General features: G+C 35.9%; 1 protein-coding gene across 2 annotated transcripts in view; it reads right to left on the bottom strand.

Annotated features, from left to right (window-relative positions):
• The window catches only part of CDH12 (cadherin 12), a 153513-nt gene that overhangs the window by 58313 nt on the left and 73207 nt on the right, over nucleotides 1–21993 (bottom strand). Inside the window, exons 3-4 of one of the 2 annotated variants that reach the window (XM_058820897.1) lie at nucleotides 16397–16516; nucleotides 10479–10646 (exon numbers count right to left, since the gene is read on the bottom strand). In XM_058820897.1, coding sequence (XP_058676880.1) covers nucleotides 10479–10646; nucleotides 16397–16516 — 288 coding nt within the window. The remainder of the gene's footprint in view (nucleotides 1–10478; nucleotides 10647–16396; nucleotides 16517–21993) is intronic. The other variant, XM_058820906.1, reaches the window with a different exon arrangement.

Below are 21993 nucleotides of genomic sequence, written 5' to 3'. Positions count from 1 at the left end.
CAGAAAGTAAGCTCACCACGGTTGGAAGCAGAAAGGATATGTTGATTTCTTACTTAGATGGAAGACCTCAGGGAAAAAGGCAGATGCTGCCAGAACTGACAGTGACACAGCAAGTGGCACTGTTGTCAGTGAGTCACTTTGGAACCAATTCTCAAAGCATTGCAAGGCAACCCCATGCTGTTAAATCTGTAGCCTTAGCTCCTTTTCAATATCAGAGTAGGTGGAGATGCATGGGGCTTTCAAGACATACCAAGGTTACTGAGAGTAATTTCATGCATCCAATCTAAATATTCTCTGTGTTTTGAATGAATAATTTCTTCATCACTGCTCACAGAAAACACATGGTAGTGGAATGAATGACATGATTCCTGCCAAAGGTTGTTGAATTTCTATGAACTGTATTTATTTTTGCCTTCTCTACATAAGGTAGCAGATGTAAAATACCATTATTAATGATAATAATCTACTATGATGATAATTATAGTGTTTAAAACAATTTACCTAATCTTTCCATTAATGATCAATTACTGCGTAGAGATGATGATATGAGGGAAATGAATTAACAACAGAATGTTATGACAAATAGATAATATTTAACTTCTAATCACTACTGTGCTCATTTGTATTTCTTGAACTATTGTTTACAGTGCAATCAGAGCATGGTGCTTCAGCCAGTGAGAAATTACCTATATTTTTCATTGGCTATGGGGTAGTTTAAAGAAACAGCTATATTTGGGCTTATGCTCTGCTTTGGAGCTAAGGGTTCAGTCTCTATCAGCTTAGACCTTTAAAGAGGTTTTTTGTTTCATTCAATGTGTACTCCAAACAGTCCTCAGATAACCTTTGCTACTTATGCATTCTTGAGAAAGTTAAAAAACAATATAAGTGCAGCAGACAAAGAATTTGCTAAACACTTAGTGTTTTGAGAATCTGTGGTAATTGAATATCTCCCCCTCCAGTTTATTTCTCAGTTTTCTTCCAATTAGCATGCTTTGGCTGGGATTCAGTTATTCAGTCTGAATAAAATGATTCACTCTTCAAGATGCTTTATAATTAAGAACTTGCAACAATGACAGCTACAAAAAAGAGAAGAAGTTTCCAGGGAGTTTTTACTAAGGTTACATGCACCTTGGGGGGAAAACCAGCTCTTACTAAAAGTGCATGAAGAATTTTGATATGAACAGAAATAAGAAAAAAATTAAGAAAAAGTTGGCGTAAGTGTAAATAGAAATTTTTATAGAGGTTAAATTTTAACTCCTTTATGTTGGACTCACACAAATAATGATAGAAGGCTACTTAACTGTGGGGTACTGCGACCCAAAGAGGGCTGCATGGCCTTCATTACAAAGCATAGGCTCAAAACTGTTACAAATATCCAAAGAAATTTTATGTACCAGTCATACTCTGTGGCCCAGAAGCCAGCCAATATAAATGGCCTAATTCCATGTTATTAAATTCTTTTACCCACACCAAAATAGGTCAATTTCATGGAAAGTGACTGTAGAAAATAGTTCCTGACCTGTACTAATTTCTCCAAATGCCCTAAATTTCTCTGAGAAAGCTTTACTTGGTGTTGGTCAAAATTGTGCCCTGGACTGTTCAAAGACTAACAGTACAGACAACGTAAAACTTCAGGAACTTTCCCAGATAGTCTCATGTCCATCTTTTGCTTTTAAAAGCAAAATGCAATAAGCCATTGTATATCTTCTTTTAGTCTATGTAAAAATGCCCATAATTTCACTGATTAAATGGTGGTGAAGGGAAAAGAAAAATACAGAGGCTTTTTTATGACTACCTGTCAAGTATGTAAGTCAAGTGAGTGAAATAGAAACAGCAGGCCAGGGTCACTGAGATGTGTGATAGGGTGGTGGCCAAAACAAGTAACATGAAGATGTAAAGAGTTTATCTGGGATGGTGAAGACTCATGATTTCAGTATAGCAAATATAGAGAAATGCAGAGCTGGGAGTGACTCAGCAAAGTATAAATTCTTTTTGCAGTGCTACCATTGGGAAAGAAAAGAAAACCTACTTGTGGAGTTGAAGGAGGACATGGCCACAATCTAGCTATACAATGAAAATGAGATCAAGGATAAATATATGTCTCTCACACAGGACAGTGGAGACAAGGGTGTGTGTTGAAAATAAAGATATACAGGATGAGGAGGAAAGAGAGGCCAAAGAAGGATGAAACAGGTGAGGAACAAATGCAAATAGTACAGAGGTGTGAGACTTAGAAGGAGCCTGGATTAAAGAGGAGCTACCTTTGGTTCTCGTCTGATTCCTGTAAGAGCCCTGTGAAAATACTGGTCAGCTGGTATTTAATATGCTACTGATTTGACTGTAGTTTTACTGATGCTGAAGCAGCAGTGAGTCAAAGGTATTGCAATCCAAAATGGGTGCTGTTTTCCTGATTGGCTTGTGATTGTATGAACCCATTTCTGGAGCCTTTGCATTCCTATCTTCCATCACTCTTTGAAATGATTGGTTAAAGCACATGCTTAACTCAAAAATGATGCTTTAATTTACTCAAAACTCACAGGTAAGTGAAAATCAGATTGCATAAAATTTTCTGACATTAAACAATGTAAGCTTGATTAACAGGATCAAGCTGGTGGTTTTTTCCTTTTATGTCTTATGGCATAGACATTAGAAAATTAAAGATAGAGAAAACCAGGATTTGACCTTCCCTTCTCTTCTGAATCAAAGCAGGTTCTGGCTCAGTCTCACAACTAATCTCTGCCTGCAGGCTAGTCTGCAATGAATCTGTCCACCTGTCCTGTGCAGGTATCTCCCAATTGGTATAACGTAAGTAATTAGTTGCTGGAACTGAATTAGAACATCTTGTCTGCCAGGCAAATTCTTTAATCAATGAAAGATGGACTCATTTTCATTCTCAGATGCAAGTGCTGTATATAAAGCATAACTTTTACAGAAATACTGAGAGAAGCCATGTTTCCATATCTAAATTACAGGGAGTAGAACAACTTCCCAGAAACTCATGCAAACTTGTTAAAATGTTTAATTAGGCAGATCTGAACCTTAATCCTGAGTAAATTTTCTAGCTAAAGAAAAGTAACTAGTTCTATATTGTCCAAGAAGGATGGAATAAATCTCCCTCACTTATTTTTAAATCAAATCTATGCTTTCATTATTTAATTTTTTTAGATTAGTGAACAGAATAATTTATTAATCACATGATCTTTTTCTATAAATTTCTAAAGCGTTACTGGTTGGATTTGTGTTGCATTCTTCTGAAATCTTTAAAAGTAGATACCATTGTCTTTCATATCCCACTCATCCAAAGCACTGGATTCAAATATTTTCCTTTTTATCTCTTGTGGACCAGAAGACCTCTTCCTTGCACTCTGCTTCTAAACCAGTTTTTCAATGTAATCTGAGCTAGACTTGTTCAAAGTCACTTGAATGGAATGAGACACATTTAGTTTACTGAGTTAAAAACTGACCAGCTTTAATGTAGTAAAACTTGGGACAATTAATGCATGTGCAATTTCTGTGATGCACTAAGCTTCCAATAACATATAAATAAGTAACTATGATAAGTATTTTCAATCAAAAAAGTGTGTATGCATATGTTCATATATGCAGGCTATTTCTGGTTCAGTGCTTGGTTGTTCTTTCTTTTTAAATATTTCTATAGATTGTAGTATTTGACAGTAAGCCTATTAAAATAAACTACAAACCAATAAATAATCACAGAAAAAAAGATGCAATCTAAAGGGTAATATTATGCAAAGCCTATTCCTAATATATAATACATACTGTGTCTATATAATAGGTCGTCCAGTTAATAGATCATTCAAGGGCCATGCCAAAGTTAAATAACTAAGGGAATAAAGGGCTTGTTTATGTTTGCAAAAGTCCTTTTCACTTACGCTGAAATTCCTGGAATTGCATAAATGAAAGGTGTTTTTCTGTTTGCTTCTGAATTGTCTATTTTATGAACTTTTTTCTCTAAGATTACTGTTTCCTCTGCTGTGTCCAATAGAGGATTTAATATATTCTATGGAATACACTGTACTGGCCATTGGTGAAATCCAAATCCAATTACCTGCAAACTCCTACAGTATGGAATGATACACAAGGTTGTAGGAATGAGCCTTCAAGCTTGTTTAATTTTAGGTGTCACCCACCAGAAAGATGAATAGTCGTGTTTCTGTTTCCAAACATGTTAGCATTTCTGCAAATTTGCCGTGTTCTTTTATGAAAACTATCTTGATGAATTTCACTGAGTTGCTCTTGGAAAGACCAATGACAGCAAAAAAAAAAATGTCCCTTGTGATGTCTAGGCCTTGCTCTACAGCTGTCTGAATATTTTAAATGTGGTTGCACACCCTCCCTGAGATATTGGTTTCTGGCCATCAGAGATGCATTTTTTTTTAAAGCAAAGACATGCACAAGTAGACAAAATTCAAATATTGGGTTCAAACCTTAATTTCTCTTCCATTAGAAAAAGCTTTTAAACAGTCTCTCACAAAATTGACTTCTGTTAGCTGTAAATGATATGATAAAATATAACTTTAGCTAAATAGTTCTTTTGAGTTGCAGAAAAGCAAATTCGGGAGGTGACACATTAAAAAATACACACCCTAAAAAGAAACAAACTTATTACTGACTTCAAAAGACACTTGAAATATTTTATGTGCTAATATCAGTATAAATAGTGTATAAACTTTAAAATTCAACTGCATTTTTTTGTCAGGCCTTATTCTCTAATAGCATATTTTTGTCATATTAAAATAAAAAGACATATTATTCCTTTGACTAAAATGATTCTCATGTGCTTTTATTGCTCAACATATAAGAGTTTATATCTCTAAATTGTTTTCACACTCACACTGTCAGCAGTGAACAAAAGAAAGAGACTGGGAAACTGAAGCACTATAAATTTACAAAGTATGAATCCACCACTTCACTTAATTAGTTTGATTCCATAAAGCATAATTTATAGCAACTTATTATGCAGCTTTTTGTCATTTAAATGTTGAAAGAAATATAACCCATCCATTTTTTCTTGAAGCTTATTTTAAGAATTGGAAACAAGCCACTGCTGTCCTGGCAGCTGTCTCAGACTGGTCCTCTGCTTGATGAGTTAAGGGTTAGCCCATTAGCTTTCAGGAATTATGTGCTTAAATATGTTTTTACTCAGCCAGCTATCATGTACATAAGTAGCTGAGAGAGAAGAGCCATCAGTTCCCTTGTGGACCAGGATGCATGCCTACACGTACACAGCTTTTGTCCACTCCTCTCTGCTCAAAGGCACTGCTGTGTTATACCAAATGTTTTTCAATTACTCAAACATTTTGTTATGATAAGAAAAGTACTTACCTTTTCAGCCATTGCCTTATTTTTTTCCTCTTGTTTTGGTAAAAATAAAACTTTGATATGAAATATGTATTTTAATATTTACAAAAACAGTCTATCTTTAACAATGAGAAATGCACAGCAATGCAGAAAGCTGCTGTACTAATGAAGAGCCAGGGAAGAAAGAAAATACTTCTGGAAATAAATTTTTACTAATAAAATAATTCAGATTAACTTTTTTCTACTAGTTTTAAAGAAAATATCAGTTTATTGAAGTGTCAGTTTTCTGAAATGTGGGCCAACAGATACCTGCAGGTCAAACAACTCTGACAGAAATCTATGTTTAGCGGTTTCCTCTCTGTTACACTCCTCATTACTAGGAGACATGCAAGGTGGGAGTTCCCCACTGAATATGTTCAAAAGCACAGGTTCTAAATAAAAAATTCTGTGTTCAGCAGGATAGTGAGTGGTTTTTCATCACTGGATGCTGATAACCCATCCAAACCTGCCTGTCTCCTTAAAGGACCCTCAATAAGATGAAGGTGTTTCGTGATACTTTTTTTTTGCAAGCTTGTAATGTATTATTTATCAATGTAGCTCCTTCCAAATATTAATAATATATGTTCTCCTACTTCTGCTCTTCTGCTGTGAAATATTTTTTTTCCCTCCAGCTTTACTAAGTTCAGAAAATAAATTTAAACTTTATCCTGTGAAATGTTAGGTGATCTACAGCATGACTTATTTGGCATAAGTTCTTTGCAAAACTGTGGTCCTGATTATGTGACACAAAAACATTAACCCTGCAGCAATTTGTGTCCCTTTTTCCAGTCTGCACCTCCTGGCTTTGTTGACCAACGAGGAGCAATGGAATATTGGAGATCTCAGTCCCAGCAGCACCCAGGGGTCCTGACTCTTGCCAGGACTGAACTTGGCACCTACACTGACTGGATTTTAAAGGCTTATTTTTCACAAAACTAAAATTCCTCCCAAGTGTCCTTTTAGCTATGGTAGTCAAGCAAATGGCACCCCCATTTCCTGGCAGGTAATTACTCCAAATCATTGCAATGCTTTCAAGGAAAAAAAATGAAAAACACAGTTGTTGTTTTTGAAATATGATTAATACTCCACTTTTTCTCACTTTTTTATTTTGTTTAGCTGTAATTAGCCTGGCATCTCTGTGATTTTCAGGCACACTACACAGGCTTATCCACACTATCTCATGCTGGATAAGCAAACAGGGCTGGCTAAGTAAATCCCCATCGATCAAGACTGTTGCCTGAAACACATGCAAAAAAAACCCAATAGGCTTGACCAATACACTGGAGACTCCACACTGACATTTTAGCTTGTAAGTAATTTTAAGTGTTTGTAATTTTTGATATCAACACAAACTTCCAATCTTATTCTCATTTGTTTTGTTGAGCATCACTGCGGTAATTTGTCTTTTTTGACGTTTGATATAATAGAAAGAAAAGGTTTTCAACCTTACTAGCATGCAAAGTACAGGACAAGTTTGGTTTTGGTCTCTTGTGAGTGATTTATTTTGCTTCTTCATAGCAACAACTGGGCAAAGATGTCATAACTGCAATTCATGCATTAAATGAGACCTGGAGGCTATTTTCTTCAAACAGGATGATATATTCCATGTTTTCCCTGTGTCATGAAAACCATCTGACATTATGCAAAAAATGTGCTTTTTTGCACAACACAGTAGATGAAATCATACAACAAAATATAAAATACTAAGGCCCCTAACAACAAAGGAAGTAAAATATACAACTAAAAACGAGAATGGGCGTGAGCATTGGGCACATGAAGCTTGTCAATGAACTGAGTTTTCAGTCCCCAGACAGTTTCATTGTTTTCTGTTGCACCCATGGCACCCTTCAAACAACAGAGGTTCCAGCTGAAAGGAAGGAGCAAACTGCAATTGTGAGCAGTTTAACAAGCACTGAGGATGAAAGCAGAAAGAATGATGGTACAAAGAGGCCCTCTGGGATGATTTGTTTATTGATCAGGTTTGGAGCATCCCACAGGTGCTTAGACAGCATGTCATGAAACTAAAGGAGATATCATGTGAGGTCTGATAAAATAAAAAAAAAGTCTTAGGATTGAAGTTCAGGCTAGCAAACGAAACCTGAAGATAAGGACGTTCATAGTAGCATAGTTTGAACTAGTCTCACCATGTACAATCAGGAGAAAAAGATTGAAAGGTAGAGCTTTAAACAAATGCCTGGCTGAGAAAAAGGGGTGAGGAGAAGTGAGTCACAATATTAGAATGTTGGAGCACTTGTTAAAGAATAGGAGAAATTGTGAAATTCATTTTGGCCATGAGAAAAATAGCCTTATGAAAGCTTAAAAACTTTTCTATCACCATTGTGATACCTAGTGAAAGGTTCAGGAGAATTTTAAGGTGTTGGAAAGCAAAACATTAGGAAAAAAAAATGCACAAGTATGCAGTTCAGACAAAGGGTGAAGTAATGAGAATTCTGCATTCTTCACTGGAGAATGCTACAAAAGAAGATGACAGCCCAGTAAGAAATGCAGAAGTGGTAGTTCATGCAGAATCAAACTAGGGACCATTAAGGGGGAAAAGAAAACCATAATATAAAGCCAAGGGTTAAAATGGGACCTAGTTACCTAGTATAGGCAACTTTGATGCTTAATGCTAAGGAAGAATATCAACATTATACCTGTGTTCAATATCTGTGGGAAAGAAGAAAATCAGTAAGGCAGCATAGTATCAAGGAGCAAAGTACGCAGGAAAGTCACTGCAGACTTTGTCCACGGAGGAATAATAATGGTTGTGAAAGGAATCTTTGTCAACTAAGACTTAGAAAAGAGGACAGTATTAACATTAGCTATTCAGGAAAAGTTCCCTAGTTATTCTACACTTTACAACAACTATAATTAGTTTAAATGCAAAACTTGTGCAGGAGCAATAAAAACTAGAATTACAAGATGGTTGTATTCAGTTAAATAAATAATAAGAAGAAAGTGGAAATAAATAAAACTGAGGCATACTACTATAGAAATTCTGAATGAGATAGCTGAGATTGTTAAATCACTACGGGTGGTGTGGATGCTATCTAGGGATATCATTTAGAAGACCCACAGCAAATGCCATTAAAAGGAAAATCTGTAAGGGCAAACAACATAGCTAATAAAAGAAAGAACACATCTTTCAAAAAAATGAAGTTGTGTCTCAGAGAGGACAATAGAAAGAACCATAAACCTGCTTTATCTATAAAACCTCAATAAAGAAGTTGAAAAATGAGTTTGAATAAATCTCAGCAAACAAGCTAATAATAATTGTCTTTTAAGATATCCGGAGGCAAAAGCCTGAGAGGAACTGTGTAAAGCCAGCCCAAAACTGAGATACAGAAGTGCTCAGAAAAGAAAATATCACAAATGTAAAACCTACTATATTTTTTTCTTTATTGTTAGTGTAGGAAAACTTGGGATATTTTTTCTACCCTAGAACTTTATAGGGGACTCAGGAGAAGGTTAAATTAGCTATAGAAGCAGTTGAGGAACAAACAGACACAACAGTAACAAATCATTTGGATTAGCTGTTACATGCCCAAGAGCCTGAAGAATGAAAGAAGGGAACTATTATGATGTGCAATATTTTGCTTCAAACCACTGTGGCACAAGAACACTTGGAGGTATAAAATAACACTGATTTTTTCCCCCAAAAGTTCTCCAGGGAGTCCAGGGGAGATAAGGATGGATATGACTGACATGTACAGGCAAAACAGTAGGCAAATCAGTAGGAACAGATTTACTCAATTCAGAGAAAATTTCCCATTCTGAAAAAAGAGAAATCAACACAGCTTCTCTAAATAAAGCTGATATTTTGTGTTGCTTTCTGAATTCTTTGAAGAGGTTAACATGCAGGCAATTATATAAAGATGGATTAAAAACAAAAAAGGGGGAGCTCTTAGTTATATATTATATATATATATATATATATATATATATATATATATATATATATATATATATACACACATGCTCTGACAGAGCATGTGGACTCTGAAATTTAACATAAATTTCAAAGCAATGGGGCAAATTGCTGCAAGAAAAATACATCAAGTGTTGTAAATACAAAGACACCATTAGAACTAAATACAATTAGATAGTAAGGAAGTCTTAGGAAGTATTGCTTGGCCTGTTTTGTGGATACCATCTAGACACAAGTGTAAGAGACAGAAGGAATGACCAAATGGATTCTTCTCATAACATGATTTTTCTTACATGCCTGCAAAAGCACAATTTATTTTCAGACTGAGTAAAAGAAGTAGAATTTTTATGAGCGAAAACTTCACAGTTGCAGATGTGGTTTTCTACCTATGGAGTATTCATGATACATATAGTGGGATTTCAATTCATAGGGAAGAAAAAGATGCAAAGTAAAAAGCTGCCATGATCTTACTGCAGATTCATGCAATATATTCTAATATGAATTAGCCTTACTAACAAATTTTTAGCAGCTAATAATTATAGTTATCAAGATATATGCTTGATTGGTTTCTGCATTTTGAAGGTACAGAATATACTAAACTTCAGTAAATTTATGGAGACAAGAATATGACAATCCTCCTAATCATACACAGACTATAAAACTCTTTAAATTAGCATACTTCTGAAAAGCTTCATTTAAACTAACTGATGTGAAACATAAATTATCAGTAAATGATCACTGTTTGGAGGCTGTAAGTGTTTTCAGGGACAGATATAACCTTCTGAGCCAAGACATATAAAAATCTGTTCCTGAATATAACAGTAATGCTTAGCATGAGCTAGCTCTGCCTTTGGTACCTGGAAGTCTCAGGTTATAACTTTTTGTAATTTGAAGGAGTTCATTCAGTTTCTCTTGACAAAATAGTATTTCCCAAATAAATTTTATAGTGCAAATGAAATTAACTCAGGCTCAGATGGGTTTTGTGGAATGATGGTGTATATACTCTTAAACATTTAACTCAAACTTTCAAAGTCAGCTTTATATTATTTTTAGAAAACAGGATGTCTGATTTTTTTTCATCATATACTGTTCTTTTTCCAGGATCTCAGCTTCTTATCTACAGGGCTTTTCCAGATTAATACTTTTAGTCATACTTATTTGAAAATCAGTGCTTTGGAATATTACATACTCTTAGGAAATCTGGGTGGGTTGTCGTTGACATCCGTGAGAGTAATATTTACAGTGGTAGTACCAGCTAGTCCTCCCAGCTGTCCTCCCATGTCCTTGGCTTGGATTAGAACTTGATATTGCTCTTTCACTTCTCTGTCCATGTTTGGCAAAGCTGTTCTTATTACACCTATGAGAAGAATGAAAAAGAAAAGGAGCAAATAAACAAAGGGCTGTGATTGTCTACTCTTACAAATTAATATTGGATTTCTTGCACCAGGTATAGAATTCTTCTGAATGGTTTGATGAGAGGAGGTCACATGAAAACACAAAAATCACTCAGGCTTTTTGAAAGTGTGTTTGTCAGCTATTCAACCACTCTAAATGACTGTTTTACCTTTTCAATCAGATATGAATGGATGAAAGAGAATGATGCATTTTCACTAGGGATGTGAATGCTGTGATCATAGGTTGGCCATATCAGGGTTGAGGAGCACTGCCTTGTACAGAGTAAGGCAATGTAGAAAGAGGCGGCATTGCATTGCAGAGCCTGCATCTTCAATTGTTTCCAACCATTCACTTGACAATAAATGCAATTTACTGTAGGCCAAGACAATGTTCCTCTACACAAAAGGAGGTCTTTATTAGAAGACTCTTCCTTTCCTAGAGAAAGTTTTCTTGATATAGCACAAATATGCAGTGAAAATTTGAGGAATTTCCTTTTAAAAAAGGAATTAAATATCACTGTAAGACATGACTTTTAGTCTTCAGTGATTTTGGATAGCTGCTATCTAAGCAGATATGCCATAATCTCCCTTCAGATATGCTAGGAATATATAGAATTAAAGGAAGACTTGGAGAGAGAAAGAGAGAGAAAGGGTGAGGTCCCTTTATACAATCTCATTGGTTAATTTGAACACACAGATTAACCAATGAGATTGTATAAAGCTAAAAAGTTTGGGGTACTAAAGGCTTTTTCTTGAAATCAAATGTGTAGGAGGAAATACATGTCTTCCTCAAAATTTTACAAATATAACAAGCATTGCAAAATGTTATTTATTCATCAACAATTATCAAAAAATGTCTAGGTGCACATTGGTGCAGATAACATGCAAAATTGAAAAACAAACCAACTGGAAGTATGGCCTTCCTGGTTATTATTGGTTTAGAAAGTATTATTTTCTAGTATTAAACAATTTGATGTTAAAAGCAGGTTTTACCAGGTATTAAAATGGGTATGGAATGGCAAGAAACTAACTTTAGGACCATTCTTATCTTTATAGCAGCTAACCACTGCTGCCTTAACAAGCCAGCATATGAACCATTAGCTTATAATACTTTTTCAGAGTCTAGAAATAACATTGACCTGAATCTGCTATTTCTGGAACCTATTAACAATTCCCATTGAATTGAACACTGTAACAGTTTCTTTCCACCTGTAACATGATGATAATGACAATATTAGAAATCACCATTTTCCTGCCTCAGGATGGCATACTGCACGCAGTTTTCTCCAAACTGAAATCTTTAATTATAAAACTGCAAAAATTTGTTAATATTCATGAGATTCAGAAAATGAATATTTTTGCAAATAGGATGAACTTTACAGGTTTCCTCTTGAATCTCTTAATCTTAATTATTGCTTAATTTGGCATTGTGGAGGCTATATGTTCCGCAGCATTTTACAACATCCTTGGTATGTTCATTCCAAGGGGAAAAGACCTATGGGAATGAAAGGCCTCCTGTGTCATACTAACAAAATGAAATATAAGGATTACAGAATGAGAGTATGCTAAATTGGAAGCCACCCATCAGGATCATTGAGTGCAACTCCTGTCTCTGTGCAGGACACACCAAGTCATAACATGTTCCTCAGAGTGTTTCTATAAATGCTCAATGAACTCTGTCATGCTGAAGCTGTGACCACTTCCCTGGGAAGCTGTTCCAGTGCCCAACCACCCTCTGGGTGAAAAACCTTTCTCTGATATCCAACGTAAACCTTCCCTGACTCAGCTTTATGACATTTCCTCAAGTCCTGCCACTGGTCATGAGAGAGATCTGTACCTGCCCCTCCTCTTCCACTCATGAGAATGTTCAAGACCACAATGAGACTTCCAATCAGCCTCCTCCAGGCTGAACAGACCAAGTGACCTCAGCTGCTCTTCATATGGCTTCCCCTCAAGGCCCTTCTCTCTGAGAGCTCACATGGGTCTTTTTTATATTATGGCACCCAAAACTGCCCCCAGCACTCGAAGTGAGGCTGCCCCAGTGTAGAGCAGAGAGGGACAATCCCCTCCCTTGCCCAGATGTCGATGCTGTGCCTGATTCCCTCAGGAGATGGTTGGCCCTCCTGGCTGACAGGACACAATGACTCAGATTCAATTGGCCATTGTCCAGGACATCCAGGTTCCTTCCCACAGTGCTGCTTTCCAGCCCCTCATTCCTCAGTCTATACACAACCATGGTATAGACTGCAGAATCTGGTACTTTGCTAAGCTTCATATGTTCAGTGACTGCCCAGCTCTCTGTTTTGTCAAAAATCTGCAGGACCTCCCTGCCCCCAAGCGAGTCGACAGCTCCTGCCAATTTAGTGTTATCAGCAAACTTACATAGTGTTCCTTGCAGTCCTGTGTCCAAATAATTTATGAAGATGTTGAAGAATGCTGTGGTGAGGATGTATCCGTGCAGAGCCCCACTAGTGCCAGGTCACCACTCTGGTCACCCCATCACTCAGGGCACCCCATTCACTGCAACCCTTTGTGCCTGACCTGTGAGCCAGCTGCTCACCCATGACATGATGAGGTGTTTACCCAGCTGTGTGCTGCACATTTTGTCCAGAAGGATCCTGTGAGATATGGTATCAAAAGCTTTGCTGAAGTTCAAAAAGGTGACAGAAAAACATGACAGAAAAAACTGAGCATGGGCACACAGCAGGTTGTGAAGAGAGAAATGCAGTTTATCTGGTTGATACAGGTGTTCTGGGTACAACTAAGTGACTTTCTCAGAAATGCTGCAGGGTTTTTTCATAAAATGAAGAATGGGCAATCACTCCACTAGTAAAGGTCCAAATCACCCACTATTTATTCCTGTCTGGATGTGTAAGGTCATTCTATATATTTTTCTGGAAAAAAAACCTTTAGAAAAGAAAAAAAATCTATGAAAATATTTTTTTTATGTCTTGCAATTCATGGGCAATTTTCTTTTTTCTGCCTACTCTATTTCAAAGGCTTAGACAAAATACTGAGAAACATTATTTCTTCCAAAATCAGTTCATATGGACAGGAAAAATGTGAATTAGAGTTATCTTACCAGCAAAATAGAAGAATAAAGTAGAGCTAAGGATCCATGGGAAGGAAAGGGCTACAAATGCTGGTATTTCAACTGCAGCATTACGAAGAATATCTAAATTTAAATCAAAGGGTTATTAAAATGTAGAGGCCTTATGTGCTTGTGATTATGTTCTGAGTTTTTGTAAATCTTTTTACCTTAAGATTTTACAATATTGTTCAACTGCAGAACTGAATAACTTTGATTTTCTTTTTTGTCTTTTCAGATGTCATCAATATCAAATGCGTAGAAAAATATGGTCTCCATGAGATTGTTGAAAACTCCAAATAGTATGTATGGGACTTGGGACAGAAGATTTGCTTTCCAAAGTTATTGACCTGTAATTCAGCAGATCATCCACTTTTGTGTAAGAGAAAACATAGGTTCCAAGAAAAACTTCCTGCATAAATATTAACATCAATACTCCTGCTGATACCACTTTGGATTTCAATAATATTACTGAAGTCAGAAGATGGACTAGAATGCAAAGTCTAACAAAACTTGGTAACATCTAGCCATAAATAAGAATGTTGACCTAAAAAACATATCAGAAAGCAGGGTGAAAATGGACACTTTTGTAAGAAAGGGAATGTACAGAGACAGTGGGTATGCAGGTACTGTACTCCTGGACATGTCAAATCTACTGGGAAGTGGAAAAGTTGTGAAGGAGAAATACTTTCAGACTTTCAGTTACTTTGACCCTGCTAGTCACCCAGGAACTTTTCAAGGACAAGTTCTTTCAAAGCTAGAAGAGTATTCCAGGGGTACATCACTAAACACTTACTCTTCATCCCTCACTAGAACTAAGCAGGCTATCACTTTGGGAAACATGACACAGGGCAGAAACTTAGTATAGATGTTCTTGGGTTCTTTAAATAACTACAAGATTATGTCTCCAAATTGTTTCTGGAATGCAAGAGATGGCAAAACAAGCCAACAAACAACACAAAAAATGCTTATTCATCTGCTGGCAGCTCTGGGTTTGTCATTGTACTGAAATGGCTTTCTTCCCCTTTCCTGCCAAAAGCACTCAGGACAGATTTTTGGCAGTAAAACTCTCCAATGAAAAACTACCGTATAAACTCCTCAGTTATAAAATAAAGACTATGAAAGATCAGATCTGTAGTACTGTCCTTGACTTCTTGATTTTAGAACAAATCGTTAAGCATCATCCTGTGCAGTGTTAATCACACACTGCTTACCTCTAAAGTCACTGCTAGACCCATGAGTAATTCTCATAATGCGAACTTCCTAATGTAAGGCATGTTACAGCATATTATTGATGCTTGTAGAACCATGAATCTATATGTTTTTTTTCTGGTATAGGATTTTAAACTACGCTGGGCTACTGTTTCACCAATCTTCCTCTGCAGCTGTGTCCGTTCTTTTAGCACATGAGTAATTCATTTAAGGTAATAGCCAGGTTTGTATGATGTTCCAGGGCTTGTAAGGTGCAGACCATCACCCATGGTTGTCTCACTATTGAGTAACAGATGAGAACATATGATACAGTCATTCAAAGTGCCATGAGAAAAATAGTTCTTCTTCCACGTACCACTAACTACTCTTTTTTTTTTCTTGTGAAACTTGTACTAAAACTCCAATTTTGGCTCCAGTGAAGCTTTTTCTTGCCACTGAATTTACACTGATTCTTTACAAAACTGAAATGAAAAATTAAAGGCAACTACTTTTTTTTCCCCAGACACCCGAAGAAGTCCTATTTCAGTTTGAAAAGTAAAATTGCTCACTGCAAATTGCAGTATGATCTCCTGCTAAATGGAGCATGGAACAAAGGAATGTGTACAATGGAGATGCTGCGCTCACAGGCTTACAAAGCTCCACCGTCAGGGCTAAAGGCCCTGAATCTGACAGTCTACATTGGAAGGTGGAACTATTTGCTCAAAGGAGCATATGGATAGCTTTCCCTATAGCACACTCAGGATGCCACAATGTGTGTCATTCACCATGTACGCTATCGCTTCCTCAACCGAATTACTAAATATAGAATCAAGAATGACATTTAGAAATATAGGACAAGATGCCCAATTAACATGTCCACCAACCTCCCAAATACTTCAGTCTCTTTAAACATATTATGTTTTTCTGCTCACACATCCAGTAACCCCAAAGATAATATGCCCCAGGAAAAGCGGAGGGAAGGAGACAATTAGCTGTTCCACAGTCTCAAATTAGTTCAATATAACAAAACAGTAATTGCTGGAGAATTTCTGTCTGTATGTTCAGAAAGTAAAAATGCTGAGAAGACCCAAGTAAAAATACTCAATCATCAGGGAAAAAAAAAAAAGGATACATGTAGAAGACAAAGCTTGATCTTAGGGAAATGAGGAAATAGTAAAGCATTGAAAAAATAATCATTCAATGTAGACATATTTTAGATATTCCAGTACTGGTTGGATGAGCATGTTTCTTTTCTTTCTACAACACATTGTAATTCATGAAAAGCTAGTCAATACTCAAAAATGAATCATGTGGGAAATTGCTCTTCTGGATTTTGGCCATATCAACCAGATCCATATTTATTCATTGATACTGCCCACATGAATCAAAAAATCCAAAGCTTAAATCTCCCACTGTTGTTGATAAACTATTTACCTGTCTTGGGATCAATGGAGAAATATGGTTGCCCCTGAAGAATGCTGTAAACCACTCTAGCACTGTTTCCATAAGTGGGATCATCAGCATCTGTCGCCTTTACTTGAAGCACATATGCTCCTGCAAGGAAACAAAGGTAATCACATTTTTGTAATATATCAACAATCAGGGATATTTCAGACATATTAGTCTAGTTGCTAGTGGATTCTGTTACAATTCTTGTTCCATTGGAAAAAAGGTGAGAATAAAACTGTTAATTCTTCAGCTCCACGCTAGCAGCCATCTAGGTAATAGCTGAGGCATAAAGGGGAAGAAAGAGAAAGAAGATATTTATAAAGATACTGACATCAGAAGATACTTATAAATAGTTTATGATTTTTTGCAAAAACCTTTTACATAACACATACAGAATGGAGGTTTGGGAAAACTCAATATTAAATTTTGAAAAAGGATTATACCCCACAACTTTGAGAAAAAGTAGACAACCATGAAAGTAAAACATGGGAGTTGCCTTTAAAACAAGTGTTTGGTCAATCAACTCCTGAATCTTCAGTAAGATCAAACGAACCAAGCTCTAAGTACATTAAAGAACTGCACTGCAGTCTCCTAAAGTTGGAATTCATATTCTTCAGAGTATGAAATTAGGTGTTTAGTTCAGGTAGTTGTCTTTAAAATCCAGACATGACTACCCTTGCCCTTCCAATACAGCTCAGTAAGAATTAGAAAAAATGTGGAGGAAGCATTTTTGTCACTTTGTCTTCAGCCATAACTGTAGACCAGACCTAATGCAGTTTTCTTTACATTGCAACCTAAAATGGACCAATGGAGCAAAAATGAAATGCACATTAAATCAGAAAATTTTCTGCAAATAACAAAAGTCCACAGAAATTTCTTGTTCCTCCTGCTGTTTGCTAATCTATTTACTTGCATTTCCTCCTTGCCCCATAATTAAAATAGTTTTCAAACTATAAACTGCAGCAAAAAAAACGGCCACATTGCTAGGCTTTTCCATCAGCTTTGAATCATTGTTTCCTATGATCTTCTGTGCAATTCAGTGTTGGAATTTTGAGTGCTGATTTCGAGTGAGGATTGCCTTCACAAGGAACAGCACAGTGATGTGCATTATCTCCATCATTCCTGTTTTAAGCAGCATTGAGCATTTGGAGCTCATTTGATATTTTTTCAAAAATATCCATGGAATACTGTAAGAGCTTAAAGATTGCTACTTTTTTGCAATGGAAAATGACAAGTTTTAAAAAACGTTCAGAGTTGGAAATGGACCTCAATGGATTTGTCGAAGTTTTGTTCTGGGAGTACCTCACTGAGAGATGTTCCTTGTGAAAGGTCCTGTGACTTCGGGAGGAAAGTAAAAGTGAAGGTTAACTGTTTGAAGGACAATTTTTTTCAGTGTCCAGCCAATGTAATCTCTCATATGACAGCGATGACTGACAGTAGTGCTGAGAGGTTTGGTACTAGCATTGTAAAAACACTTGTGGCATGATGGCAGCATCAGACTTCTCCTGTTATGGTTTTTGAGTAATAGAGAATGAAAAGTGATTCCAAGAGTAATATTCCAAGAGGAATATCTATCTCCTGTGGAAAACACAAAAATATAAGTGTTCTTTGATTAGCAATCATTTTTTAAAGTTAATTGGTGCATCATGTTCTTAAGCTGACAGCAAGATTCATTAAGATTAACTTCTAAAACAAAGAAAATGTTAACAAATAAGTGAATAAATGAAAATAAACACCACAGCTGAATCCAAATCTATATCTTCTCACTCAAAAATGTGATGATGCAATCTGAAGAAAGTAGACACTGGACATCAAAGTGCCTGAAAATTCTGTCACCGATTGAGGTGCTTGATGATTCCTGCACATACTGATTATTCGTGTAGATATTCCTAGGTACATGATCCAGGCAGTCAAACATTCTTACACAAAAGAAGGAAAAAAAGTTAATTTACAAGTATTATTTAGGGAAACATACAGAGTCTGATAAATACCTGGCACTGAATATGAAAAACATTCCATTTTGAATTAACAGCATTTTCACCTGTATTAACCCACCTGTCAGATCTTTTAACCTAACAGATAATATGTAAAGTTTATATATTTTATGAAAGAATTGGCATGTTGGTTTGTATTTTTCTAATATGCCTCCAGTCATTTACTTATTTAAATGCATACTTAATGTTCTAAATGGATTTTCTGAAATTCGTTTCTCATCTTTTCAGTATTATCAAGCATTTCTCTTTGTATCTGACAAGTTATCTATTTTCTTGCAAAGCATGAAACCAACGTATTTTTAAAAGTAGATTTTAAAATCAAATTATGTTTTTCCAGGCAATAATAGAGGGCACTACAGCTGTAAATCTTTAATGCACAAATGTAGTGATGAAGGATCACATTAACTGTACTTCATGACATTTCAATTAAAATATATACTTACATTACTACATGGAGTAATGTAATGAGCAAAAAAGATACAATGCTGCTTTTTAGGAAAATATTTTATATTTAAATATTATTAAATATTATATTTATATTTTAAATTTTTCATGTGCAAGCAACACATATTTGATGTAAGGTATTATAAAATGCAGAAAAAAATTAATTATGTGCTTTAGTTATTTATGTTTTAGAAAGAGGAAAAAAATAATGTTAAACCATTCACACAGCTCAAGAAATGGTATGGAATTTTAAAGATTGTGTTTTCTTTGAAAAATGATAAGCGGTATTGAAAACTAACATACTGTAAATCACATCAAGCATGCTCACCTGAATTTTACTCTAGCTAAAAATAAAGAAGACTCATCAATAAGCGCTAATAGAATGGACCCTAAGATCTATAACTTGTTGGCAAAACTGACAGAAATAGCACTAATAAAAAAGCCTTGTTGTTTATGTCAGAATAACATTAAGGAACTGTAAGACATCTGAGTTTTTACCATAACAGAAATGTTTATGAAATATTGATTTGACTTCTAGAACAATTACCTTCTTTTTTTTTCTGACAGTCTCTCATTGGTAAAAATGTTATTTTGCAAAAACAAAAAGAATCTTTGAAAGAAGACCAATATTTATGGAATCTCTTTTCATCCAAACTGTACTACAAAGAAATTTCAAAATATTCTAATGCAAATTGCTTATGAATGGCAACATTTGTTTAAAGAATTATTTTAAAGTTTAGACCCTCCCAAATTTTGAAACAAAGTATTTGATTCATTGATTATCTTGTATGGTTTGGGTTTTTTTTCCCATTATAAAAGACTAAAATATCGATCCTTTTTATTATTTCAACATGGAAACAAATTCTATCTTTTCCAAAGTATAGTTGGGGTGGGATATCTTGCTCTCTGTGGAGCTATTTTTTTCTGTCATTCAAAGTAATGAAGCATGAAATCTGAGGTTTTTTTTATGTTTAGTTTGTTGACCTGAAGAGCATGACAAAGAATACACAAAACTCGACTGGGACTAGTTAAAATGGTTATTTCATTATAAAGGAAAATGAGATGATTCAATGCTATGAGAATAATGTAGCAGACTTATTTAGACATGATTCCCACCCCCCCCCCCCCAAAAAAAAAAAAAGCTCATTCAATAGAATTGAAAAGACAAACTGGAAAGGAGATGGTGATATGTTATGCATTTTCCTGTTAAGAACAGCTTACACTATGCCTGCAAATCCCATTAAGTTTGGTTACAAATGCCAAAATTCAGTTAGGTGGTAGCAGTGTGTTGTTTTACACAGGAAATGAGGGTGGCCTGCTTCGAGGCTTTGAAGAGGCAAGAGAAGGCTGGATGGGAGCAGTAAGTTTTAAAGATTAATTGAGAAAGGAAGTGATGCTGAAAATATTACATCACAGGACTTCAAATGTCCCTTAGGCTCTGTCTGGAGTCTCTCTCCACTCCACAGTGATCAGAGGTTCGGTCAAAGCACGTGACTCAGGCCCTCATCCTGCCTGGTTTTGTAATTTCATCAATACAAAGATATCACTGCTTTGGTGACACTGTCATGAAGATTCGTACCTCAACTCTCCTCCTTTGTAATTCAGGGCTCTGATTTTGCCATTTTTCTTGTTCACCTTTTTCCTGTCTCTTTTTAGTAGGAAATGAATATGTGACACTGTATGTGAATTTTCATGGAATTACTTTTTGTAATGGAGTACCAAAGGTAGTTGCATCTACTTCATGGTGAGTAAAGATATGATTTGCTTGTACAGTCAAAAGAACTGTCATCGTCTTGCTGCACAACCTCTCCTCTTCCACATGCATTATGTAGTACTTTTGAAATAAATTAGATGATTGTGAAAATATTTTTTTGGGAAGGGTGAAGGAAGAGCGCAGCTGCTGGCATAGAAACTAACTACTTTGTGCAATATCATTTCTAAACAATTTCAAAAATAGCACCATGGCAACCCAAACAACACCCATCTTCTTATCAGAATTCAAGTAAAAACCTAATCAACAGATTTCATAGTTATGGGCTTGGGGTTTTTTTTAAGTTTAGGAAGAAAAAGAAGTGAATTTATGGCTCACTGCAGCACTACATTGCAATTCAGATCAGGAGATTTCGTGCCTCAATAAATATTCCCCTGACCTGCCACCAGTAGTTTCAGCAAAACTCCAGTGCTCAGAAGACACGGGCATTTGTAAAAAGAGATGCTGACATTGCCCTTTTGGGGCTTATCTCCTATAGAAAAATTACCAGTAATAAGTTTTGAATATATACTCTGGACGCTGACTCCCACAAAAGTAATGTGAAGAAGACATATTTTACTTGGAAAAGTCAGTTTCCAGTTTATGTATTCATGGCTGTGCAGCCCCGATAATAACACAAGCTTGCTGGCTCCATCAATATCTTGAACACTAGACACAATCAGGGAAGCACACTTTATTCCTGGTTTGCATTCCAGACATCCCCCTGAACATATATATTTCTCTCAGATGTCAGAAACGGCCATGGCCACAAAAGCAATACTGCCATTCCCTTTTGTAATTGATGAAGAATGGCAAGCCTTTTGCTAATAGTTCTGCTGTGCTGGTAGCTAAAAGCAGCTGCTGCAAATCTCAGCATTTAGTGCATAATCAGCATATTCTTGTATGTCTAGAATAACATTTAACTTTTATTGGCAACAATCCAGGGAGTATGGAAGCTGGCTTTTTAATTTTTTTTCCTGCTGGTCATCCCTCATGGATGATGAGGGAAAACAGGGGAAACCTACTGTGATAGTTTTAGCTAATTGTTTAGCTGAGAAATAAGAAATGCAATTATTTCTTTCACCTTTTTTTTTATCTCTTGATACCATCATCTGTTGGGGTCAGCAAGAGTTAAGCAACTCAGTGTGGCTAAGCTAATAGTGCCTGTTATTCACTGAATATTTATTTAATTTATATTTTTTTATTATCATTTATTTATAAAGACATTTGGTGGCTTACACAGTCTCAAGGCTGTGATAATGTTTACAGAGGTTACAATTCTGAAGAAAATTAGGAGCTTGCAATTGCAACTAATAGTCTAAACCCAATATGAACATAAAGGAGTGGCCTGGTAAAGTAACTCCTGGAAATTATGCATAAAGAGAATGGCAGAG

The sequence above is a fragment of the Ammospiza caudacuta genome, chromosome 1 (assembly GCF_027887145.1).
Source record: "Ammospiza caudacuta isolate bAmmCau1 chromosome 1, bAmmCau1.pri, whole genome shotgun sequence".
NCBI classification, from domain to species: domain Eukaryota; kingdom Metazoa; phylum Chordata; class Aves; order Passeriformes; family Passerellidae; genus Ammospiza; species Ammospiza caudacuta.
Note: the sequence above shows the minus strand (reverse complement) of the source record. Positions and strands in the feature narration are given on the sequence as shown.